This window comes from Impatiens glandulifera, chromosome 3, assembly GCF_907164915.1.
Source record: "Impatiens glandulifera chromosome 3, dImpGla2.1, whole genome shotgun sequence".
NCBI lineage: Eukaryota > Viridiplantae > Streptophyta > Magnoliopsida > Ericales > Balsaminaceae > Impatiens > Impatiens glandulifera.
The window spans coordinates 20,696,462-20,708,453 of record NC_061864.1 but is presented as its reverse complement, the minus strand read 5'-3'; the positions used below and the strand labels follow the sequence as shown (position 1 = coordinate 20,708,453).

The 11,992-nt window shown below is 34.6% G+C and overlaps 1 protein-coding gene across 1 annotated transcript; it reads right to left on the bottom strand.

Moving 5' to 3' along the window:
• On the bottom strand, window positions 1-8,545 carry LOC124929067 (retinoblastoma-related protein). Its single transcript, XM_047469333.1, has 18 exons — window positions 8,220-8,545; window positions 7,962-8,066; window positions 7,688-7,830; window positions 7,501-7,597; window positions 7,313-7,359; window positions 6,028-6,226; window positions 5,728-5,791; window positions 5,455-5,631; window positions 5,198-5,382; window positions 4,223-5,105; window positions 3,948-4,110; window positions 3,763-3,835; window positions 2,399-2,575; window positions 2,191-2,313; window positions 1,899-2,040; window positions 1,696-1,808; window positions 505-620; window positions 1-407 (listed from the first exon to the last, which is right to left on the bottom strand). The coding sequence occupies exons 1-18, from the start codon at window positions 8,310-8,312 to the stop codon at window positions 275-277; spliced, it is 3,033 nt and encodes a 1,010-aa protein (XP_047325289.1). The 5' UTR covers window positions 8,313-8,545; the 3' UTR covers window positions 1-274.
• Between the last annotated feature and the right edge of the window lie 3,447 nt (window positions 8,546-11,992).

Sequence of the window (11,992 nt, the reverse complement as noted above, 5' to 3'; positions counted from 1 at the left end):
AAAGCATGCTGAAACATACTTTTTTTATTAAACCATTTAATCATAGGGTCATTTCTAACATACACAATACACCACCAAAGGGGGTTCAATTGGATGCAACTATTTTTTCTTCAATAACTTAAACAAAGGGAGAAGCTCTAATAAAGAGTAAAATGAGATAACTTCATTTGATAATTCAACAAGAAAAAAAAACACTTGAAATACAGTTACTGCTTATCTACAACACAACAATTCATCTCAACCATAGAAGTCTATTATCGATTCCAGATTTAATTTAAGGAGGTGGCGCTCCTGAAGCAGAATGACTGCTTCCGCTTTGAAGGCACAGGCTATTCGCCACAAGCGAATCGCTAACCAACCCCACATCAGCTTCATCAAAATTCAACATGCTTCTCACTTTTCGGTTTCTGTAAAACAAAAACAAAAAAAGACCAAAAGGGTAAAATAAGTATATTACAGTATCTTTATTTTTTAGTGGTATGTGATTGATGAATATGCACATACCCATGCAAGCAGTTATTTATGCTTGTCAGATCCTTTGACGGGCTTTGGAATGCTCGTGTGCTCTCTCCAATGCAAGCATAATAGCTTTTAGAGCTATGGGAAATCAGAGCATCCATCTGAAATAAAAATAGATGAATCAACATGACAATCTTGAATGAAAAGGTAAATCAGATCCCTTTTGTTACATTTAATCAAAACTTGAACTTTTCCAAACAATCTTGAATTTCGGTTTTGTCGCTATTTACGTGCAGTAGAAATTTAATGAAGCCACAGATCTTCAAGATCAGATTGTCTGTATTTATTATTAACTTCTAAACAAGTAACAAAGCTTGAAAAGGGAAAGGAAATCCATAAACTATGCAAGGGGAAAAATATGCTTCTATATGATCAAATGCTTAAAGAAGAAAGCCTTGCTAAGCCAAGTATAGAGATAAACTCACACATGAAAGGATTGGATTTTCCAGATTGAAGCAATTCATTCTTAGCATCAAAGTGCATGGTGTTTGGTAACACTAACTTCTCACTTAAATCTAAATGATAAGTGATTACTTGAATTAAGTAAATTGAATAATTGATATTTAAAATCACTTGATTATTTAGATGCTAAAATATATGATAAGCTATGGATGACTTATCTAGATAATATAGTAACATCCTACACAACACAACTTTTAACCACTAATAAATTAATCAAATTGGGTCAGCATAAGGGCAAAATAGTCTATAATGATGTTTCTGATAGTAGCCAACATTTTATCAAATCAAGCTTAATACCAAGTACTTAAAATTTAGACATTCGTCGTTTATTTTTCAAGGACTTGACTCATTCGGCAATTAAAATTCAGTATTTCAGTTTATCAAACGGACCATTAGGCCCTTAGGTACCAACATTATGAAACCTTATCTATCTAAATGGGATATAATCCCATATGATTTTCTCAATATCCAATCACGATGGTAAAAGAGTACTAAGCATGCATTTGGTATTCAGTAAGATTCAATCCTAGAGAGAATACTAGACAGAATAGAAGATGAATCACCTTTCTTCATTTCAATGAATATGATAAAGTCAAGTATAATAACAATGTCACATACAAAACTAGTACAATAGATATTGCATGTTCTTAAAATAAGTTTTGTAAATATGATAAATTCAATGCAGATCTTTCAGCTCATGTGACACTAACTAACCTTTGATGAACGTAATGGCGAAACATATACATTATGTGTAGCAGACACTTTCCTCGGGGACATGTCAGGAACATTTGGAAATGGAGAGATCTTGGGTGAACCTGGACATTGGCCTAGGCAGGAGAGAAGGACATTGTCACATAACTAAGAAAGGAAATTGCAGGAAAAGGATGATCAATCCAATAGAAAAATAAAATCAATACCATTGCCAATGTTAACTTCAGGAAGCCGATTAGTCCTCTGAGGTGTTCCAGCAGGGGCGAGCTCCACTAGCAGAGGCTTTGCAGTAGGAATGAACACTTCGTTGTAAAATGTAATGATATCAACAAGATCCTGTTTGTTTCTCTATTTCCAAAATATTAAAGAGTTAAGATTCATAGCTGAATATGATGATGATATCAAGTATGTGTTGAACAGAATATTTATAGAACTTTAATGATTTTTTTAGATTATATAATTTAGTATTTTCCCAAAAGAAGAAATTATATATCATACCCCATTTCCATGAGTTGTTGATGACCTGTCAATGAACACACTACGAAAGACCTGAGTTTTACAATGTGGTTGCTTCCTGTAATTGTAAATTATTTCCCTAAATGTCAGATTTAGCTGACATATCTGCATGCAGAAACACGAAAAATGGTAAGTCTAATAGATTTCAAGTATTTGATTAGGAGGCTTAGATTACAAAAGAAAATTAAACCTTTGATACTCCATAGAAGCAGCAGAGGATGATCTGGTCAATGTAGCGGTTAAATAGAAGACTTGTGCGCTGAGTAAGGATTTGCTGAAAAAGATGGTAAACTTTTTCTCTTATTTGTTGAGATAGGTGCAGCCTTTCAACCATGCCATTGATCCTAACAGCAGCTAACTTTGCAATCTAGATAGCAAGACATTCACAAGAAATTGTAGTGAGAAAATGTTACCAAACAAGAGCTTAGATGTTTATATATGTGAGAGCTTTATATCAAATCAAAGGTAGAATTAAATGCAACTGTATTACCAAATGTGAATTACAAATGGAGCATTATCTAAAGGGAGTTACTCTTTGTTGAGTACTTTCTTTGTCTCAACTTTTGTGAATACTTTCGATCAATTGTTGGTAATCAAGATGCTTTTAGTGGAGGGAACTGAACAACCTCTTAGTTCAAAAGTCTTACCACTTGAGCTACCCTAGGTGGGTCAAAGCATTCACAAGAACTGAAACAGGGTATCATAAAAAAGAAAAAAGGAATTCATGAGATTTTTCATGAGAAAGAATATGAGGTTTCAATAACATTTCCTTTTTTAAAACTTCTGATCAATTTGGTTATGATGTCTAGTTCTCTTTGCAATCTATCATGGAAATTTAAATAAGGAATATCTCCAACTGCTAGAGAGTGGGTATTTCAATAGAGCTTATAACTTCTGAGCAAAGAAGAAAATATAAGAAGAGAGAAGAAATAAACAAATACAAACAAGAACAACATATCTCATGATAAGCAAGCCTTTTAACATGTTAAAAGGGCTTTCCAATGTCAGTCATTGTCAAGTGCTAGGGTTTTAATGTTAATGGGCCGGTTCGATTAATAAAAAGTTGGTAACACGCGCTGCTTTGGTTAACCTAATTAGTTAGGTATTTGTATAAATGAGTTGCTACACTTGTTCTAGACTCTCATCTATAATACATTTTCTAGTTTCTCATCTCCTTCCTAAGGGGGAAGTTGTATCATGGGATGCGATTAGCAGTTCTCAAGAGAGGCGGCGGCGATCTAACATGCTAAAGTTAGGAAGCCTCAAATAATGAGTTGAGCTTAGTGTTACCGGTATAAGAAGAGGTTATGCTTCTTATTGGAATCTAATCTTTGTTGTATTTTCATTTCTCCCCCTCCCCTGTAACATGATCTCCCCTCGCGATCTTTATTTTAAATTACTAGGGTTCCAATAGAATAGTTTGCTTACACTAATGTCATGCTTATATGTCTAGTATATATTCTACTTTCTCATCTCCTTCCTTGGTATATGAAACCCTAAGGGTTCACCTCAATCACTTTGACTGCTCAATCCAAATATTGATCATTTCCGTACCTTGCTCAAGAACACGTTAATTGCAGTTTCTGCGCAAGTCTCTCCTCCTCCGCGCGGATTTGGCCTAGCAGGACTGCATAAAGAAAGTAGCGAATGGCGCAACCTCGATTAGAGAGATAATAAAAGGCATAATGATGGGTGAAGCAAACTGTGTATCAACACATTGGACCTATCAGAAATGTAACCTTGCAAATGCAGACTGAAGAGGGGGAGGAGTTGGCTTGGCTTTAAGGGTATTTAAGGCCAAAAGTCGATCCTTAACTGGAGAAGTAAAGGAACTTCGCTCTACCAACACACTTCGATTTTCAGTGCATGGTCTCTTTGGTGAGCGAATATCTCCATTATCAGCTGAAAGTTTTGATTAGAGTAGGCGTAAGTAATGTAGAGTTTGAATTATCAAAAGTCAACAATGGATGAGATAAGTGATTTATGCCCAACAAAGAAGGTAACAAAAGGATACCTGGTAAAGTCTCCTGCTTTTTCAAAGCTGGAACAGCAGTTAAACTTCCACAAGACATCTTATTTTGCATCTCAATGGCATCCAAAGATGGCATTGGTTCTCCTAAAAACCCAAGATGGTTTATCTCCGAAGCAAGAGCAGGTTTTGCAACGATGAAAGAGTTGTACAAAGAAGAGCCTTTCTCCCATACCAAGCTCTCCAAAAGCCTCTCCTCTAGTGAATTCAGATGTCTACGCAATTCTCGTGGGAGAGATTCTTCATGCCTAATGAAACTTTCTATCACTTTGCTAAGATCAAAGGCCGTAATCCCAGTTTTTTCCAGCACAGCTGGAAATAACATTGTTACAGTCTTATAAGTTGCAAGAACTAGTTCTGCTGAACAGGCAAGCATACACCTATGAAACCTTTCATTGGTTAATAATGCAGTTAAATTGTTAGCACGCAAAGTCTGAGACTCTGCTGTACACATAGCCAGCAAAACCCTGTAATACAATTTAAGTGCCTCCTCCCTACGCCTTTCTGCCCATTGATTGTCCATGAGATTCATGCTTTGAAGGTTTCCATTCACACAACTCTCAGCAAGAGCACTACTAGGGAATATAGCTTCCAAAATTATTCGAGCCCTACGGACCACATCACTTTTTATATCTCTGTCACATGATGATAAGAAGAGTTCCAGCCCTGCAGGGGGTTTTGATGGCATGGGAGAAATGACTGTACGCAGCCATTTTGCTGTTGTCATTGCTGTGGTTACAGGAGTGGCTGCAATCTTTGCAAGGCCACTATGTACATTCCCGTTTACACTCGATCCATTAGAGAACTTTTCAGGTGAAAGGGGACTTGTCATGGTCTTTTCTGGCGACTGTATTGATTCATATTTCCTCTGTAAGAAAATAGGAAACACAAAGAGGTTAAGCCTTGAACAAAATGCATCAGTTCTCAACAGATGTGAAATCTCATTATTAGAGAATATACCTTCAATCCTCCATCAATACTCGTGGCATCCTCTGATTTTCTAGAATAAGGCATGCAATCAAAGAATATCCTTTCATCCAATTCGCCCTTGTTAAAACTAGCATCTTCATATTTTTGTTCCAGAATACTTAAACAGGAAGTAAAAGATTTATCATCCATCAAATCTTTGAAGAAAGTGAACCCATCTGAAACAAGGGAGACAAAGTTTCATATAAAGTAGAAACTGGAAGAACAGAAAAGGAGGCATATATCATTACCTGAGTCAATGTTGCCCAAATTTTCAGTGTCACATTCAGATGCAAGAGATGGCTTTATATTTAAAACGGTGGCTACCATTTCATTTGTTTTCTCCAGAGTGTTCCTTAATTCATCTTCCGAGGTCTCATAGATATTGCACAGAGACGCAACCAAATCTATTTTGTCTCCCTTTTTAACTGTAAAATTGATAAGCAAGTTAAATGTTCAAAATCAGATATTAAATTATATTTAAAATAATCTTAATTGGAAAATGAACTAGTAGCTAAGGTTACCAAAGCGTGAGTCGTCAGTTGTGAAAGATCGGAGGCCAACAGGAACATGAAGAATCAAGATTGCCTAACAAAGCATGAAAGATACCACAAAAATAATCAATGCCAGTTCACCTCAAAAAGAAAAGACAGAAAATTTGATAGATAAAATAACTTTACTTTCACGTGGAGAGACACTAGAACAGAAAAGGTCTCTAAATTTCATGATAATATGTTTCTCAACTATTTTATTACTTTCTTGAAATACATTTTTGATGTAGGAACAAGAAACTGCTAGTGGCGCAGATAGAGCACCAAACTTACCAATACAGATACCAAACCATATGTACATGTCACTCGATCCTTAGCCCGGCTTAAAGAATGGATGCGGAGCACCAGGAAAAGTAACCATCCAAATCTGTAATAGTTAAGCACAGGACCCGTGAAACTGGAAACAGGTGATTGCTCATCCACATCTGCAGCTCTGGACAAGAAAAACTCCTGGAACGCATTTTTGTATTTCCTTATAACAAAAAGATAACCTAAGGTAAGTTGTTGAAAATAGAAAAACAAAAACAAAAAATCTAAAAATCTAAAAATACAAGTTCGAGGAGACATCAAAAGTTGTTCGAAATGCATAACGATACTAGTTATTTCTTGAAATATTACCACATACAGAATATTCTAAAAGCTAATCTAAAATGAATCATTACAAATATATATATTGAATCACCACCTATTAGCTGGACGTCTGCTCCATTTATAGTAAAAAAGTAGTTGCAAAAAATAGGGTGCTAGTTCTTGGTTGTTCATGTAAATATTGTGAACTCCCAAACCAAAAATGGAGCTAATTAGTTTTAAAGGTCCAATTAAGCTTCCTACAAACCATATATATACATTCCAGAATCCAATCTAGGTCATAGAAGAATTATAGTTATAGATCACAAAGGTGGTTCATAAGATTGAGATGCAAAGGAATGATACTTCACTGTCAAAGAAATGTAACAAACAGACCCTTATGAGAGTTGGGTGAGACAAAAGCAACTTGAAAGAAAAAGACACATTGCATCTTATGCAGATATAACTAAGTTAAAAACATTAAGGCTAAGGGTGTTCACAAAATCCAAAGGATTACTGTTGGATGACAATACAGCATGGGTTAGACACAACGAGAATCGAATCGAATCTAATTAAATAAATACAGAATAAAGTCTGTTAGGAATGTGGATAAGCAATTATAGAAGTGGAATGTTCCAGGAACAATACAGACAAGTAAGAGACTGTATCAAATCATCATACACCTTATTCTTCAGCTTCTGAGTAGTGAAGTGAGTTCCATCACAAGCCTAAAAACTAAGAAAAACGTATGCTTATAATATTTCATTGAGACGTCTATAACAAATTTTGCATTGAGCCTCTCCAAAATCTCAAATAGCAAAGCAAAAACAGAAAAGAGGCCTAGCAAACAGCACAGGAACTAAAATGTACATGAAAAAATGTCCATGATGACCATCAACAAGTATAACTATGCTAGCAGCCTGGTGCCATATATGAGACCCAATATGGAATTAAATGTAGACGTTTTTGGAAAGTAAACAAATGTACCCACTTGCTTAGAAGGACCAAGTTTTCAAAGTCAGCCTGCAGCTCTTCTGCCTGATTGGATAAAGAGAAAAGAACAAATAAACATTAAATACACACAGCAACACAAAAATATATCACAAAAGAGAATATACTAAAGAAATAACATCACTTAACACCTATTTTAAAATGATTGTGTTCTTAACCCAATCCTACCTTTAGTCTTTGTTCCCAATCTGCGCCATACATGTTTCTCAGAATTTGAACAACCTTCACTCTAATGTGGGGAAGTTCTTTGAAAAAATCAGCAATACTGTAAACAAAATGATATATACAAGGGAAGTATTAGCAACAGCTAAAACACCAAGATTACGCTCCACGACAAAGGGAAAAGCAAACGTACTTCAGCTTTAACACCCTTAAACTCTTTGACAGAATAAAACTGTTTGGCTCATTGATTTTATTAGTATAATCCACACTGGTCTCAGTCAACCTTTTGACAGTATACAAAATAAACGAGAACCAATGCGGTTCTGCTTCTTCCAGCTGGTGAGAATACAAAAATAAGTTGTTACCACATAAATATAGTTAGTTCCCTCTTAAACTAATAATATTTCATAAAAAAAAAATAGAATCTTTCTCAACGTAACGATTTCAATAATAGAAGAGAGATATACCGTTACACTTCCAATAGATGCGAAATTAGCAGCAGAGAGATGCTGTTTGCACTCATTAAACAACTTATTAGCTTCTTCAAGGGTTTTATCATCCAGCGACACATTCTGTAAACGAGGAAATCGGAAATGTAATCAAGACTCATTTATCAAATCTACATAAAACGTAAACTAGAATAATAATAAAAAGGTGTAAATTCAATTAGGCTAGAGAAACACGCAGAACAGTAGAGAATGTTCGAAAAGGGGATCGGGGTGTACCTTGCATAGATCTTGAAAACGATTATCTATATTGCTTCCTCCATCAACGGGAGGCAAGTTTCCAGTAAGACTAGAGGGTTTTTCAGGTTCCATTAGCTCGATTTCCGAAACCCTAGAGAGATAATATGAAGAAGTAAAATCAAGAAAGATAGTCTTCTAAAGCACTTCCTCGATAAATTGAAGCAAATTGCACTCCTTTATGAATCAAACTCAGCAGATACAAGCAGATCGGACATTCTTCACCTCTCTCGCCGCTCCTTGTTCACTTCAGGTTCTCTCTCTCTCTTTCTTTCTCTCTCTTGCCTTTACTGAATACCTCCTGATGAAGCGCGGGAAAAAAACTATATCTGATTAGGGTTGTAAAGGCTAAATTACATAACGATAAAAGACAAACCAATAATCGGACGCCACGTCATCGCCAAAAGGAATATTTTGCCGCCAAATTTATCTCCGTTACGAACTTGACGGCAAACGAGAACGGCGCATTAAACACGGCTGAAATAATGCACGTGCCTTCACTCAATAATTTTATTATTTATTATTTATTTATATTATAGTTGATGATTTTTTTTTTCTATAATAGTTTTCATTCCATTCAATTCATATAATTTTATTTTACTTTTGTTATGAGATTTTTATAATTTTTATGTAAATTATTTTATAGATTGTAATTTAGATTATGATGAGATTTTTCTTTTATTTGATAAATTTTTAGATTATAATGATTCAAATTAATTAATTTATGCATAAATATAATAAAGATATTTTTCCAGATTATAAATAAAAGTTAATTACTTGATATAGAGAATATATGTAGAATTTATATTTTATATTAGATTAATAAAAAAAAATACGATTTCTAATAAATAATTTATAATGAAATGGGATGATGTATGTTATCTAAAAATGTCTATCTATATAATCACACTTACAAAGTCAATGATCTTGAGATGATTCCATTTTCAACTTTAAATAAAATAAATTTGAGTATATATATTTTTATTTTATGCATATAGCGTGATCTCAAAATCTTAGAGTCGATTCTCACTTTTTATTAAAAAAAATATATTAGTTAAGTCTAGTCAAATAACTTTGAATCATATGGTGAGAGTCTTGTCACATTTGTCATTTTTTATAAATAAAAAAAATATTATTGTGAATTTATTACTATTATTATTTTCAAATCATTACAAGTATGTTCCAACATATATACCCATTCCATGAATTACGGTTATTATTAATTATAGTATAAATTAAATATCTCAAAGAGAGAAATCTGTATTCAAAATGTTCTAAATTAAAGACCGAACTATATTATTATAGGTGTATATTATTTCAGTAAAATGGCCTAATCGAAATAATCAATTTAAAATATCAAAATGTGATAAGTTCGATTATCACTTAAAACGGAGAACAATGACAATAAGATATCAGTACTATTATTTTTTAATTAAAAAAAACAAATTCTAATTTAAAAAATAATAATACTCTAAAAGTAACATAATACGTAATCCTTTTTTTTAATAATTATACTTCATACATTACAAATCTCAAAATGAACTAGATCCACTTGGAACAATGTTTAACATTATCTTCTTTGTAATATAAGATTTAACTTATATTTATATAAATTAAACTTTCAAATAATTGTATTGGTTTTCTAAATATTATTATTTTGTTATTTAAAATTAATAGCATTATATTTAAAATAACTTAAATTAATTCCAAATTATTTTTAACTCAATATTGTATATCTGAATGATAACAAATAGCTTAAATTATAATATATACCAAAAATAAATAAACCAAGTTCAATAATCAAATAAAATAATACTTCAAAATATACTCATTGAATTAAGATACTACCAATTTGCCTGTATGCCTGTATTCTACTATTTATTATAATTTTAAAATAATACTTCAAAGATACTCGATGAATTAAGATACATAATCAAGTCAACTTAGAATAAAATATTTGCTTTTCAAAATCAAATATCACAAAAGCAACCCGAATGAGCGGGGAATTTGAGGAAATGACCCCAAAAAGGGGGCTAATTATGTTTGGTGCGGGCCACTAATTTTTATAGCGCTGGTGACCCCCAAACAATTTTCTGCCGAAAATACCCTCGTTGCGTCACGCACCCTCCCGTTGCGTGACGCACCTGAGGGCATTGTGAAAAGTCCACAATGCCCTTACTATATAATAAAAAAAATCTCAGTTCTTTTCATTCTTTCTTTCTTCTTCTCTTTCTTCACTTTCCTTCTCCTCCTTCTCTCTAAAAAACCCAACCACCGACCGACGAAGACGACGGCGGAATCCATTCTCTTCCTTCACAATGTCTCTTTCTGCTGCTACAGGTATTCTTCTCCTTCTTCATTTCTCTCTTTCCACGCTTTGTTTGTTAGGGTGTAGTGATTAGGGAATGAGTAGGTGGAATGTCACCGTCGCGGCGGAAACTGGGTGCGTAACGCAGTTGCGTCACGTAGTTGCGTTACGCAGATGCGTAACGCACCCCATACACTTTACTTACATTTCATTGTTACGGTGTCTCTCGATTGATACTATCATTTTTTCAATTGCAGCTGAAGTATTTGCTGACATATTTGTTGTGTACAATGGAGAGTGGCAAATTGCAGCCAATGGTACCAGGTCTTTCTCAGCACAATCATGCAAAACCATGGATATACCTCAATGTACTACATTTGCTGAATTAGTTGATACAATCTATGAGACGATTAACATGCAAAAGTCTGCATATGATTTAGTGATTAAAGTCATGTATGATCCTTCTGCAAAACTTCCCCCTGTTGTTATTGAGGGAGATAAAGATGTGGGCATGTATTTATCACGGTTGATATCGGGTCGAAGTTCGTCATCTTCGTCACCACTTTGTGTCTCATTAGTAGAGAAGTACCCAAGTCAAGATACTACACTACCAATCATTACTCAAAAAACTATACCCGGCGTTGTTTCTCGAGTTGTTTCTCAACAGATTTTATTTGAAAGTGATAATGAAGGAGGAGGAGAAGAAGATGAACGGGCTCATCATGAACTGATTAATCATGAACGCGTTATTGACTTTAATTATGAACGGGTTAGTGATTTCCAAGCTACTACTAGTCCTGCATCAGCAGTTGCACGCACGCCGCACCGGTCAATACCTACACCAATGGGTACACCATCTAGTGCAAGAGCGTCAATGGGTACACCCTCTAGTGCAAGAGCGTCAATGGGTACACCCTCTAGTGCAAGAGCGTCAATGGGTACACCATCTAGTGCAAGAGCGTCAATGGGTACACCATCGACAGACTCTACAAACGTATCACCGACAGACGTATCACCGACAGACCCTTCATTTGCATTGACGTTAACTAGTGAAACCGTATTGGAAGTCGGTACGTTATTTGATACTAAAAAAGAATTTCAACTGACGCTATATAAATATGAGATGACTTATCATTTTGAATTCAAAGTGAAAAAGTCTCGAAAACATCTTTGGTATGTGAAATGTATGGATGAGACATGCAAGTGGAGCTTACGTGCTGTGAAAGGTAAGTTTTCCGAGATGTTTGAGATTCGGAAATTCAATCGACAACACTCATGCTCAGTTTTGTCGAGGCCGGAAAAAAAAATGCAAACACCGGCATGGGTTATTGGGCAGTGCATGAAGGGTAAGTACATGGACCATCACCATAACCACTTGCCTAAAAAAATAATTGAAGACATGCAGTCAGCTTATGGGATGTTTTTGACTTATAATAAGGCTTGGAGG

Bases quoted from the DNA above. Each gene is read 5' to 3' on its own strand.
- LOC124929067 (XM_047469333.1), bottom strand. From the start codon at position 8,312: ATGGAACCTGAAAAACCCTCTAGTCTTACTGGAAACTTGCCTCCCGTT. The intron at 7,831-7,961 runs GTATATCTCTCT...TATTCTCACCAG, and splicing joins CATCTATTGGAAGTGTAACG to CTGGAAGAAGCAGAACCGCA. The intron at 2,314-2,398 runs GTTTAATTTTCT...TTCTGCATGCAG, and splicing joins GCTTCTATGGAGTATCAAAG to ATATGTCAGCTAAATCTGAC.